Here is a 14,442-nt window from a genome sequence, read left to right as displayed (position 1 = left end):
TTTATCATCATCATTATTACCTGGAACAGAAAACTGTTCATTTATCCACGCTTGTTTATTCGTTTTCCGTCAGCAAGGCAGACAAATATAAAAAATATCCGAAGATTTTTCGTAGACTTTTCTGTCATTTTTACCAAGTGTATGAGATCCATTAGATTTTGTTTATCTGTAGCCAGACTTGTGCTGAATTACCTCCAAAATATGAGGGGTCGAATACTGGTCTGTGGCTGACCTTCTCAACTCTTCTCTAGAACAGAGATGATAAACAAACACACCATGTGGTTCATAGTTTTACGAACCTAGGAATTGATTTTTGATCAGTGGCCAAGGCCATTTTATTAAATTGATGACGATCCTGGTTAACACAAACTCTTCAATGTCATGGCATGTTATAAGCTCATATATATCAGAGACCCTGGAAAGGGTTACAGTAAACTCCCATGAAGTGTCTGCATAATCGAATAACTGGAACCGTGTTCATTAAAATTGCCATGTTATCTCAAACGCGTGATTTTATTCGCGTTACTGACATCTCTTGCAGTGGGAATGTGTGGTAGTTATATTGCTAAATGCCATTTTACACAAGTCTCGCATTTATAAGAATAATGATGCACATGAGCTGTTAAGTTTAAGGGATTATTTATTCTACCACGTATCCTTTTTTTATTACTGGAAAATACTGTGAACTGTCGTATTAGACGTGATGAGAATCAAGAACATACTGGGGCATTGCCTTCCTTTATGCAAACTTTTTTTTCGTCTGGATCATAATCACCTCGTGTATTTATAAGTATCTATGTTCCTTTCTCGTTTCGTGGAGCGTTGCATTTATCTTCTGATTGCTGTTTTTTTATGCGAAAAACAAACATTTCATCAACAATATGTCGAAAAAATATTTTCTCTTCTCATGTCGTAATGTATTAACTTTCTGTTTAGATAATTTGCGCTGAACGATTGGGTTTTGTGACATTAAACTTACCTGAGACGGGAGCAGTACCTATTTATGACGACATAATTCATATAAGATACCCTAAGATTCCTCCGTATTTTCTCTACAATTTCTAGTTTTTTCTCCAACATATCTTTCTATTCCTACTAAACCGGGCCCCCCCTCTCCACTGCTTTCCGGCAACGTTGGCGGGGAACCAGATACCCCAAGTGCCAAATATTCCTAGTTGGGCCCATGCCACCATTTAGATGCCCACGCCTATATCAACGGAGCCTGCAATACATATGAGATTATCTGAAATTGCCTGTGATATGAACATTCAAGCTATTATTCCAGAGTTTATGTTCCCTTTTTATCATTAGTAATTATGGGGTTTGTGAATATTGTCCTCCAGGCTTTGCACTGGAGGGGTTTGTGAATCCCGCGTGATGTTTGTGCCTAACTGTCGGCCATCGCCTCTCAGCCCCTTCGACCAGGCCCTGGGCATTACAACCCCGGCGACGGGAGAAGGAAGAGCTGCTCTGCTGTTGAAGATCAGCGTCTTCTGACGTCGAATTCGTTTTGGGCTTGATAGACGTGGAAGGAAGCCAGCGACGTATTATTGATTTCCTTGTATCATAGAAGATACCCATCAACGGTAGTAACGGATTACGTCTGAAGATCGTCGTGAAAACAGCCGTTATTTATTGCAAAATATCATGAAGAGGGTAACGTGGAAGACTAGGGGAGCGACCCTTATTGCAACTATATTATTCTGGCGCTGAATGTCTCGGAATGGCACTTGTAGGAACCTGAAGAATAATGAGAGGAGTCTTTTTATGATGTGCTCCCCCTCGCAAACGGCTACAACATGGCGTTCTCTAGTAGGTTGATCATCACCCTTCAACTCTTCTTGTAGCAGTTTGCATTCGCAAGCTCGTGGATCAGGTGCGGTTCGGCCATGAGCAGCCGGTGAAATTTCAACGACCGGCTGTGTGAAAATGGTTCCAGACAAGGCTTCGTTTCGTGGTGAAATTATTGGATGAACCTGTCGGGTGATGTCTCAGTTGCACCGGACATTTGGACTTAGCAGATTTACAACGCTTAACTGAGACGACTCGGAGTGCAAATTTTCAATGTTGAATCGTAGCTCATATATACATATATATTTATTTATTTATTTATTTATTTATTTAGAATCGTGTTCGTGTACCTGCTGTATCAGTGGCATACGAAAGACAATTATTTTTGTAGATTATTGTGGACTGAATTTCGCAAAATATGACCAGCCAACTTTTAAGCAATATTTTGCATAGAAGACCAACAGAACTCAATGTTGAAATGAAAACTGGAATTTTAAGCAATTAAATATAACATATTTTTACTGGTGTTTTACAAATATGAAAAAAAAGAAAGCGTGGGCATACATTGAACGATATCTTTCATCAGATAAGTATTAGCAGCCGTAAATTATTTCAGGAAGTTCTTGTATTAATGTAAACACAAGTACGAACACAAATACGGAGATATTGCATTCCTTTTTCTTCAAGGCGTAGTGTATCTGAAGACTTGTAATTTTTCTTTTCAGTTTTTACTGGAAATTAGCCCCAATAGCTTTCTCTGTGCAGCTTCTTGTCGAAGAAACAACCGAGGCTGGAAACGTCTATTACATCACTTTTGTCGGAACATTGTCTTGTCATCACAACTTCATTGACCATATCGATATCTTTGGTATCAGACTAATATATTTCATGTCATGTTTATCAATTTTTTTTATCCTCACCAGCAGTTTCATCACCAGCTGCACCGAAAACTATATAATCTCAAGAGCTTTTAAGATTTTTTATAGTGTCACCATCGCTAGCATGATCACCAAAGATAACGGTTTTTTCATCATTACCTTTTTTTACCGGAATCTTTGTTGAGTCACTGTCATCATCGTCACCATATACAACACCAGATCTATTACTGCTTTGTTTTTTTTTTTTAGTTTTTTGTTATTGTGCTTAGTGTTTCTTATTGTTTTCATTACCATTTTTCGTCTATCACATTTATTTTTATCGTCTCCGTTGCACAGCCACCTTTTCATTTCATGCCAATTTCCTTCCCCATTCCTTGTCTTTAATTTCGGCCTTATTTCTTTCATTTGTCTCTTGCAATTCACCTTTATTTTTATGGTGCTTGGCGTGTGTCCATTTCTTACGGTGCATCTCATGCTTTTTCATCACCAGGTTTTTATTCCCTCCTTCTTCGAACTACTCTCTCCCCTTCAGATGCACCCTTGAACTTTTAACCATGTCTCCCTTTTTTAGGATTTCTAGTGGCAGTTCTTTTTTTTTTCAAAATAATCTCGGAAATGCCAATGTTCAGTTTTCTGAACTGTTTGTGTGGAATGAAAGACTTGTTTTTCCTCATTCCGACGTCGTCTTCCTTGTCAATGATCACTAAGCTGGCAGGTAAACGAACAAAAGTATTCGGACACCTATCTGATCTCTTTCCCCCTCCCTCTCTCACATCTATGCATATAAATCACCCTTGCTTAAATGAAGTGATTCAGAAACCGTTTTCTTGTACTTTATCATGTTTTCATGATAAACTTGAAATAGATTGCTTGGGGTACAGTCAGCCAAAATATAATCATGCCGAGCTTCCATTTCCATCTTGGACATAGACGAATTGAATTGCCGTAAGCCCAGGACCCAAACGGGTTGGGTGATGTTAGGCAGTAATACGAGTTGACAGACTGACAAACACGCGTTGTCATAGTAAGATGTGGCATTCAGACGGTGTATTATCGTGAGATTTTTACTCAGTGTACAAAGAGATTCATCGGCATTTAAAGGCTTAAAGAAGACAGGCTTATGCTCTACCAAGTCTTGACAGCCCAACAAACTAAGATTTAGCAAGCTAGGGCTGAATCTTCGTGATTCCATGGCTTAAAAACAGACTTGTCGTCAAAATAAGTCTTGGCAGACGGGCAGACAGGCATGGACCTTCAGACTTCAACGCTAAAGAGAGAGAGAGAGAGAGAGAGAGAGAGAGAGAGAGAGAGAGAGAGAGAGAGAGAGAGAGAGAGAGAGAGACTGAATTTGGCACTGCATCGTAGAGTCGGGTTGTGGTGCCAGAGTGCCTCAACCTTGCGAAGGTTGTCTACAATACGCTCCTGGTCATTCTGTTTCACATAGAATTTTGAAATAAAACTTAAAGTTTGTTTTTATGATAGAATACAATCAAAATTGTTCTTTTTTAAAATTAGTATTTCCCCGACTTAATTGCTGTGTTTTCTGTTTCTTTTCTTCACTTTAAAAGAATTGCCCAAAGCTCTGGGTAACTATTCTTGAAAATTCTTCCTATTAATACTAACCTTTAGTAAGCCTTTGCTAGAAACGGTCAGATTTATGGGAACGTAATTACGCTTAGTTGGCCTTAAGCCACCACGAGCTCTTGCCTACTGAGCACCCAGAACTGAAATTGTATTGAAGTAGGTTTTGCTTCCGGTTGGCTGTGAGCTAGTTTTCAGTTTTTAAGGTGCTGTTGCCTTACATTTCGGTAATCCAAGTTTTTATTACGAAAACACACACTGGCGTAATTAGAAGTTTTAATACAAAGCGGTTGGTAAAAGGGCACGATGGAATTACTTGGTTTAGCTGCTGTCTGTGTCGTTGATGCCATTGACATTTGCCTATCCTTGAAAATAAAAGCAGCCACGTTGGACCTTTCACGTCACCACTAGAAATATCTTGTTTAGCAGGCAGTGGATGCCCAGAGAGGCTTAGGTCTTTATCCGAGTGAATGGTATTTGGTTATTGGACTAAATACATCAGTAGTTCAAGCATTTCCCGTCAGAGTCAAACGCTAGAGTGTCTTTGTTTTGGCTGAGTGATTTTCAGCTTGTTTTGTTGTTCTGAGAAGAGTATGAGCTATTTTTTATCATTGCTAGTAAACAGTGCCCACTGATTCTGGATGAGCTTGTTCAAGCGTAGTTTTGAATGTATCTCAAGGTTTATTATTGAAGTATAGATTTCCTTAATGCCTTTTTTCAAGTCGTATTGCATGCAAAATGCAACGCACAAAAATGATAACTCATTTACCACAATGACTTTATCTTTTGGCTGCTTTCAGTGAGTTTTAAAAAAGGAGGTGGAAAGGTAGCGTGCCTCCTCGTACCCTTTAATTAGACTTTATTGATGTTTGCAACACCTGCTGATCTTGTTACCTAAGTTGTTAAGGTATCCTCCGAGACAGATGTAAGCAGGTAATTGGGTTCAGGGTCAGTCCTTACAGGTTACCTTGCCAACGAAGAAAAAGGAAGGTTCCCCAGAGAGTGGGAAGTGGGAGAGAGAAAGGATATTTGGAGTTATTTATTGAACCGCCTAGTCCTTGTTGTCGGTTTGAATACTTAATTTTTCTCCAGGCAGGGCACTTCTAGAGTGAATTTTTACTTATTTAAATTCACTTACTTTACACAGGAATGAGAGATGTATTTATACACACAAGCATTATATGTACCTGTGTAGACGTATGTGTCTAAATTCATGCAAGCGCTGTGTGCGTGTGTGTGCGGTTGTATGTGCGTAACATGGAATCTTGGCTTGGACACCTCACGCGGCAGCTACGGCTGCACAAAATTAGTTTCCATCTCGACCATGTGGTCACTGTTTTATTTTTAAGAGTCGTTCTAACGTGAGATCCGCTCAAGTGTATGACGTTCAGGTGATATGTTGCAGCAGGTTGATTTTTTGTATTAGTGTCACTGTTTTCAAGTCGAAAATATTGATTGGGATGGGGAGATGGCAGCCGGTTGTGAATCACAGGTAATGGCTAACGTAGGGCCGTGCGCTTGAGACGGTCAACAGTTTTCAGTCTATAAAAAATACTTCTATATTATCCAGAAGTAATAATGTCGCTATTTTTTTTTATTTCATTGTGGCATCATTAAAGATCTCTTATTTTTTTATTTCATCAAATTGATTGGTGCTCTTTTTTCACTTTTCTCATATATCCTTTCTTGATTTGTTGGATATTCATAATTATACGATTAAAATGCTTGATTAGTTTTTGTAGTGAAAACCTGGCAAGTGACAATAATTAAATTTCTACTGAAAATGGAGTCGGAACGTCATCTGTCTGTTAATTGTTGCCAAATTTTCTGGGATTTCTTAAGGAATCTCCCTGATTTTGTCAGAAATTCCAAAAATTTCTCCTGACTCCTAGATATCCTAAGATTCCGTCTTCTCCGAAATTTCCTAAAATTCCCCACGGAAAAGTTCTGTAAAGATGGAGAGCTGTTCGCTATAAACTGTTAATGAGGACGCCTCTCTCTCTCTCTCTCTCTCTCTCTCTCTCTCTCTCTCTCTCTCTCTCTCTCTCTCTCTCTCTCTCTCCCCATTTTTAGAGATTTTGGGCAAAATATTCCCCCTGTTACTCGGGTGGAGATTGGCGCCATCATTCTGAGCCAGGAAGTAGATGGGAGGCACCTGTTTGTTTTCCTTTGCGTCGGAGCAAAATTTGGACGCTTTGATTTTTAGAGCGGGTCACATGATGAGGGATATTCTTCATCAACTTGCACCCGTTTTCCCTAACCTCCACCTTCCTTGTCTGCTTAGCCCTTCTATCCTTCCCTAGCCTTTTATCATTCTTGGCCTTCCTCATTCCTTTTGTTTATGCCGCGTTTCTTTCAGGTTTATCCCATTTTATCGGTTATTTGTCATCATCAAAATTATTCGTTTAGAAAACTCTAAAAGGACAATCGTTTTGTTGCATCTCTCCGTTCCTAACGATTCTACAGGAACATTTTTGACAAAAAGTTGCTACTTGGCCCGAAGGAAACAACTGCTGAGCTTGCAAGAAGCAATTAGATCGTTGAAGAAAGTAACGTTTTAGCATAAATACTGTAACTATGCGAGTAGATAAAGTACCTTCTGAAAAACTTATTGGATGCCGCCTAAATCATCACTGATTATAGAGCGTGTCACCCTCTTAATTTCTTTGGTTTACTGTAGTTGTTTATGTTAAGTATTATTCTGCATCAGATCATTGGAAATAATTTTTTAATGTACTTTTACAGGATGAAAAGAGACATTGATGTTCATTTACAGAAAATAAGAGAAAACTGATATATTTTTGTATGTGCGATTATTTGATTGTATTTTGTAAATTGTGGGACCAATATTTCTTAATGATTCTCCTATAGTTTCGATAAGTAGAGATAATGAAGGAATGCCTTCAGATATCCGGACGTCATGAATGCTGACTAACTGCTGAGCCAGCCTGTGACTTTATGTCCTTGATTCTCCTTGTGACGTCATCAAGGAGAGTTAATGGACCTTTTACACTGAGGTGACATAATGTGGTACCCTTGTAAGTGCTCGGACTGCGATACCGTGGAAACTAACAATCTTAAAAACAATCCTTGGTTGAACGAAAACATGGGGTCCATCGCTCATACCATCCATGGATTCTTACCCATAGCGAATGTTCCCACTGGCAGTATGGGTTATCCCTTTCCTATGAGCTTGCAGAAATCTGCCACTTGTGGGTATATGCCCAAGAACAACTGCTGCTCGTTTGAGGACCACTTCCTTCACCATCAGCCTCGAATCTTGGATCATGCTGAGCAGCAGCATCTGATTAACGGCCGCCTCGCCATCACTGACGGGAAGGTTGTGAAGGATGTCGAGGCGGATGAGGTGGACATTCTCAAAGCAAAGCTCAAGATCCACGATGGCACGACTTCGGGCATCCTTGGCAGCAAGGAGGCGCCTGACGATGTCAATCTTGCTGAAGAAGGGGTCAAGAAATTTCGAGATTATAGCGACGAGTCCCTTACTCCAGACAGCACTCTTCCGGCTGTCATTCGCAGAAGGAACAGAAACAGGCGGAAGAAACTGGCTGTTAGTAATCGACAACAAAATTGCTCTTGTTGGGAATTGAAAGGGTTCTGCAGTTAGAAATAATTTTTCTTGTGCTTACCTATCCGTTCAGTGCGCGCTTGTTTGTGTGTATGTATGTATGTATGTGTGTCTGTGTTTGCACGCGCTCTCGCGCTTTTTGGGTTGTGAATGGTTGTATCGGTATGGGTATAGTGGTATTTGAGTGAAGCCTTTTCAGTACAAAGATTTGTTGATTTTATTGTCATTTGCCTTAGCATGGTTTAATTTTGTAATATTTTTAATGACGTTTTCCATAGCAGAGTTGAATTATGTAATATTTTTAGTGTTCATAAACGTTAGTCAGTAAAATAGCTAACAGATGGAACAGAACGGAAGGGAATTATGAGTGAGGAAGTTTAATTCTGGTTTTTTTAACAAATCCCTTTTTTATTACCTAATATTATTTTACCCTTTAACAAGATATTTTCCTTTTAAAAGAAACAGAGACGTCCAGGAATAGAGGATTTTCAGGCATTCAGTTCTGTTCGCTATCCTGTCTAGGATGAGGAAAATTGAAAAACTTTCTCATTACCTTTTAATTATCACTTACATAGGTGGTATTTCCATATGACTTCTTTTTTTTATTTAACATGTAAATATCATTTCATTATTTCTCTTGAATATTTATTGCTGTGTGTGTGAGTGTGTAAACGGAAAACATTTAAACACTGGGTTATACCCCACTGATGATTGGCTTGTCGTCACATAGACAAAACAATCATACAGTATTTATAAAAGATCTTTTGTGAGTGCTTCGGTACATATGCTTATAAAATCCATTATCACTTGACACATGTTTTCTTTAGGGTTTAGGTCGATAACCATGTAATTTCTTCATAATTTCAGGTGCATATTTAAGAGGTTTTTTTCATCACTGTTCGTTGTTATTATTACTGGATGGTGGCATTGGTCTGTGTATCGTGCTGTTTACTTTATTTTATGTGGCTTTTGTTGTTTTCAGGTTATTTTTTATTCCTATTTATTTACTTCTTTCTGAACTCTCTGTCTCTGTCTATCTCTCTTATTTGTGATCCATTAATGTCTGCCTGTTTGTTAGTTACTGCATTTTGATTTCTGTATTGTGCATTCTATGTATCCTTTCCCCTATAATAGACATACTAAGCTTTTTATAGTTTCCATGCAGTTTTATTGCCATATGCATGTATAAGTCACACACAAGAGTAGAGCCAGTTCTGTTATTGGTTAGACTGTGAGGCTTGTAGCATTTAAGAATAGGATACAAGTTGATGGTTATGCAGTGTTACTTAGATTTATATAGTAGTTTGTTTCCTTGTGGCTGACATGCCTTGTCCCACAGACGTCGATGGTGGAGGGCACGCCTGGCTCAGTACCTTGGGATGCAGAAGCCCCAAAACCAGCAGCTCGAACTCGATCTCAGAGTGTATCAGATGATCAGTGGGCACAAATGATGGCGGCCCAAGTGAGTGGAGGGAACACAGACCTCAGTGTTCTGACCTGTCCTCCTGGGCACACTCCTACCGATATGTCTGCCTTCGCTGGAGCCACTACCCGCAGGAGCTTCAACACGATGGGGGGAGGGGCTCGTAGTGCTAGCAGTTTTGGTCGTGGCATGGTGTCCTCAGCTTCTGTGTGTGATCTCAACACCTTGGCTCAGCAGCAGACACAGCACGGCTTTAATAATTCACATGGGGTGTGTTATAGTACTTCAGATGCACCTATAGTAAACCTTGCCCCTTAGGTGCCCTAGTAAACTGTGTGTTATACTGTTAATTCTTATCTAACGTACTGATACATATTTATGTGAAGATATATCTAACCTTTGTTGTTCCTCTCTTTCACAGGCCAATAGCTTTCAGCAACTGAATATGATGGGATACAACAATGGGATGATGTGGGGTGCTCCTTGTGATTTGTGTCAAGGAGCAGGTATGTATCCTGGTCATCCCTCTGCGAGTGGCATGAAACGCACGGCATCCAACCTATCTATGAACCTCTCCTCTGTTGGTAGTGATGCATCTGGTTATCCTTGGGGACCACCACCTCCGCATATGCATCATCATATGCCTCCTATGTACCTAGGGTATTACCCAGGATATCACCCTCACATGGGGCCACCACCTATGGGGTCAGGAATGGGCCTTAATATGTCCATACCTGACTCCATGCACACATTTGGGAAAGTTCCATCCTCACCCGCCCCCTCACTTCGTTCCTCTTCTCACCGTTCACACAAGTCCTCAAAGTCAAGATCTTTCAGTGCAGCTGATACAAGTGGACGCAGCAGCAGAGCACGGAAGCTTAAGCGTTCTGAAGAAAGTGAAGAGAGCCGGTCATCTTCTGTTAGTGAAGATGATGATCTTGATGACCGGGAAAGTAAATCTGGCCACCATTCTAGCAGCATAGCTTGGCAGTGTGATCACTGTACATTTATTAACTCAGGAGGAGCACGTACTTGTGGTATGTGTTCTAAAACAGTTGGTAGCAGTGGACGCAGTAGCAGCAGAAGAGGAAGTGAGCGTAGGCGCTCAGAGAGAAGGCGAGACCGACGAACAGATCATGACGATGATGAACGAGATGTATCTGACTATGATAATGATGGTGTGGTGAAGAGTAATTTATCTTTTAATATTAAAGACAGTAAACGTGATACTCGCACTAAAGTTTCAGGATCGAGCAAGAGTAAGAGCAAAAAGAAATCACGTCGGCGTGGTAGCTCTGCATCTGATTCAGAATCGGGCAGTGAGGGAGGTGAGGATGAGAGGTTGGAGCGACACATGAGGGACCTCAGACTTTCCTCTTCATCTTCTCGAAGACGTGGTAGCGACTATGAAGGGATCAACCATAAGGACAAAGACAGAGAGAGGGAAAGAAGTTCTCGCAAGAAAGAAGGTAAACTAAGATGGAAAGACTGAACCTAAATTGTGTGATATGTGTGCAATATGAAGCAATGATCTTTAAAAAGACTGAATTATATTCTGTGTATCACAGTATTCTTAACTTTTCACAAATATCACATATATATCTTGTGACTATATATGTAGTGATTTTGTATTTTAATTTATGTCAGCTTTGTGTTCATTTTTAATTGTCAGAAAGTTTTTTGCTAAATAAATTTAACAGCTTTGAATGTGTTTTGATTTAAAGTGATACCTAAAGATATCATTCCTGTGTTATTGCAGGAAGTAGTGGCCGTTTCAAGAACTGGGGCAGGAGTCATTCCGAGAGGTCAAGAACTCCAGGACGACAAACACCAAGACATGCAAGTCCTGTTGATGATCTTGAATCTGGAGAACTTAGTCCAGAATCTAGTCCACAGGATAATGGCCAAGGCCAGGTCCTTAATACTAATGAAAATGAACCCAATGGCTCTCCTGGTGAAACAATCGTTGAACCTGATAATTCAGAAGCCACAATGAAAAATGAAGGAAAGTCAAGATCTGGAAGCAGAGATAGAAGAAATGAAATAAAAAAAGAAAGAGCCCCAACTCCTCCTCCAAGCCCAGTGGAGGAAAATGTCCAAGAAACAAATCCTGAGAATGTATTAATACCAGAGGTAGTAAATGGTAATAAGTCTAGGTCTTGCAGTCCTAGACTGGAAGTCCCAAAAGGCAGATCCCCAGCCCATTCTGTACGAAATTCCAAGGGGGATGCTGATGAGCCAAGTTTTGCAAATACTTTAGATGATATTACAACAATTGGTACAAATGAGGTTGCAGACCAAGACTTCAGTCAGTATATTGATGAACATCTCCATAGTTCACATGAACATCCCCAGTTAGAAGAACCCCAAGATGATGTGCCAGTTTTGGAATATATCAGACCTAAGACTCCTGAAGAGGAAGTTGTGGAGGAAGTAAAGACCATAGCAGATGTACCTGCACCAATTCCAACGGTGAATGGGCACGTTGACGCTAAAGAAAATGAAATTGTCAGTAAAGACACAGGACAGCCAGTGCAGAAGCCTGAGGTCATTCCCTACTCTGTATATGAACCACGCTATGAACCTATTGAGGAACCAGCACAGCTTGAAATACCTCCTGCTGGAGAGTCAAGTCAAGCTAGAATACAGACTCAAGCACACGGTCAAGGCACACAAGAAGAGGCAGAAGAAAACAATGAAATGGGCACGTTAGAAAGATTTTTGAAGGCACATGAGGGAAAGCAAGGTTCTCCCTTGATACTTAGAACCATTGATGTAGCAAGAGCTTCATCAGGGTCCTCCTTAGGGCACAGTTCACCCCCAGACCGAGACCGTCAGTATACCCCTCTTAGTTGTTCCTCATCTGATGCACAGTTTTATTCTCCTCCTGACTCTCCAGACTTATCTCTGAGTGAGCAACTGAAGGATGTACCTGCAACCAGCCAGACACAAGCACTCACTCTAAATCAGGATGGCAGACCAACCAACAATAGTCAGGTGAATGTCTTAATGTTACTCTTTAAGGGGTTGTCACTCTTTAGATGCACATTCACACACAAGTTGCGAGTATTTCGGTATTTAGAATTCAATTAAAATAGCTGGCTGTGTTGGGGAAAACAAAACAAAAGGCGATGCTTTAAAGGCTTTTAGGTAATAAAACCCATTATAAATGTTCAGTGGCCGTTGCAGTACTGGTGTCTTAATGGTTTGGAATCAACATGGTATAACATTCATGTCAGGAGAGGACTTTTCATTGTTTTTTATAATGTTGCCAATACCAAAAGAATATTAGGAATTAATTTCAGTGATAGCCAAATTATCGGAAATATATAAATGATGAATTTTTAACAGGAAATCTAATTAGGGAATGCTAACAATAGGAATTTTAATTGGAATATTTTCATTTTCATGTGTAGATCTTAGTAGATTCGGAAGTAAGTATATCGGTTCTACATTTAAATAAAAAGTAACTTGCAGGATTTAAGACTGACGTTATTTAGCAGTAAAGAAAGACAAAAACGACACAGGATAGATAATTAGTAACTATTTACTGAGGACACTGGAGTTTAAGTAGAGAGATTTGAACAGAAATATTTTAGATCCAATCCAGAAACAATGAACTTAATCACGAAACATTTTAGTAATAAAAAAATTAATACACTTTTTTACTGTTTACAACATAGTTATGGGGGATTTTCTTGGCAAGATATTGATAAAATGCGATATACTAAAACGAGTTCGCAGTGAAGTTTATTATTACATATATAATAGAACACAAGTTGGCTCAAAACCTTGGTATTTACACTGACACTGTATAGCAGCATTTTGTCAGTTTGACAGATAGGAGGTATGTATAAGGCGTCACGTAAGGTAAGTTTTTTTCAGGTTTGCTGACTATTAAGACGTTTAGGAGAGGTGATCAAAGCTCTCCAGTTAACGGTGGGGATAAATTATGCTCAAGGAGAGGAAGAAAAATGTCTGTGGTTAGAAAAGTGGGGAAATGGAAGCGGGAGAGCATTAGAAATAAAAGCGGGGAGGAGGCAATCTGAGGGTGAAAAAAAGAGGAAATGCTTTCAAGAATACGAAGAAATTGATGGTGTATGAAGGCAAGGGAAGACAAAATCGGGAAGAGAAGAAATGGTTTGCGGGTGAAGAGGTGGGAGACAAAACTGAAAGGAAGAGAAGAGCACAGAGTGAAGAAACTGAATGGGAGCAAGTGTGAGTGAACAGATGACAAATAAGGGAGTTGATAGGCAAGATGGTTATAAGAGATTCCAATAGGATCAAACTTTGTTTTTGTAAGACAATCCGATGGTGATTTTGACATTTCCGGAGCTCAATGCGTGACTGAAGAGCATGGCAGACTTCTGTGTTAGTGCATGAGTCTGATTTGGTAATATCAAGAATTAGATGAAAATTAAGTATCTACTGCACCAAAATAATTAATATTAGGAGATATGAATGGGTGGGAGGAAAGAAATGATGGGAGATCAATTAGCTGACATATTTCGGATCAGTAGAACCTCCTGTAATTAGTGTAGGGCCATCGATGGTGCATGTCCCGTCAAAATAGCATTCCCTCTCCTGCATGTTGTTCTTTTGAAATTTTATAGTTGAATTTGTCTAACTGAGATCTTTTTACCTTGTTTAGAATGAACTTAAATTCCATATGCAGTTTTTTATGTTCTGATCCTTCTAGTAACTTGTAATTCATATCGTTATATTGCCAGTATGTGCGGTGGGCCCTCATTGCTCAGCTTTATACCTTTCTAACCTTCTAATTAATGTCACCTGTAGTCGGCCAAGGTTTGAATCCCAGAAAGGTTACCCATTAACCAGTGCATTGGCCCTTCAACCCCTATAAAAATACGGTAATCTGCCTGTTGCTCCGTAGACCTGCATTTCTCTTGCTTTTCCATTGTTTCCGTTTTGCCCTTTAGTACAATCTTTTGCTTATAACTGAAGAGTTTCTAAGCAATTTTTAGTGTCGGTCTGTATTTGTTCGTGTCATTACCTCCTTTATGTGTTGTAGTTCTCAGTATAAGACCATTTTAACTTCGCATACTTCGTTATGTTTCCAGTAATTAATGCCTTGTCCTTTGTGAGTGCTCCGTCATACTTGTGTCAAATTAATGAAGCATGGTGGCAGTGGATACTTGTAATTGTGTGCTAATGTTCAA

At 39.7% G+C, this 14,442-nt stretch overlaps 1 protein-coding gene across 50 annotated transcripts in view; it reads left to right on the top strand.

Moving 5' to 3' along the window:
- The window catches only part of LOC136853629 (E3 ubiquitin-protein ligase lubel-like), a 238,984-nt gene that overhangs the window by 136,545 nt on the left and 87,997 nt on the right, over window positions 1-14,442 (top strand). For 43 of the 50 annotated variants that reach the window (XM_067129752.1, XM_067129788.1, XM_067129762.1 and 40 more), the window contains 3 exons: window positions 9,179-9,532; window positions 9,684-10,731; window positions 11,022-12,259. In XM_067129752.1, the coding sequence (XP_066985853.1) occupies window positions 9,179-9,532; window positions 9,684-10,731; window positions 11,022-12,259 (2,640 nt within the window). The remainder of the gene's footprint in view (window positions 1-9,178; window positions 9,533-9,683; window positions 10,732-11,021; window positions 12,260-14,442) is intronic. The other 7 variants (XM_067129743.1, XM_067129745.1, XM_067129744.1 and 4 more) reach the window with 1 other exon arrangement.

This window comes from Macrobrachium rosenbergii, chromosome 3, assembly GCF_040412425.1.
Source record: "Macrobrachium rosenbergii isolate ZJJX-2024 chromosome 3, ASM4041242v1, whole genome shotgun sequence".
NCBI classification, from domain to species: Eukaryota; Metazoa; Arthropoda; class Malacostraca; order Decapoda; family Palaemonidae; genus Macrobrachium; species Macrobrachium rosenbergii.
The sequence above is the reverse complement of the archived record's forward strand: the minus strand, read 5'-3'. Positions and strand labels throughout refer to the sequence as shown.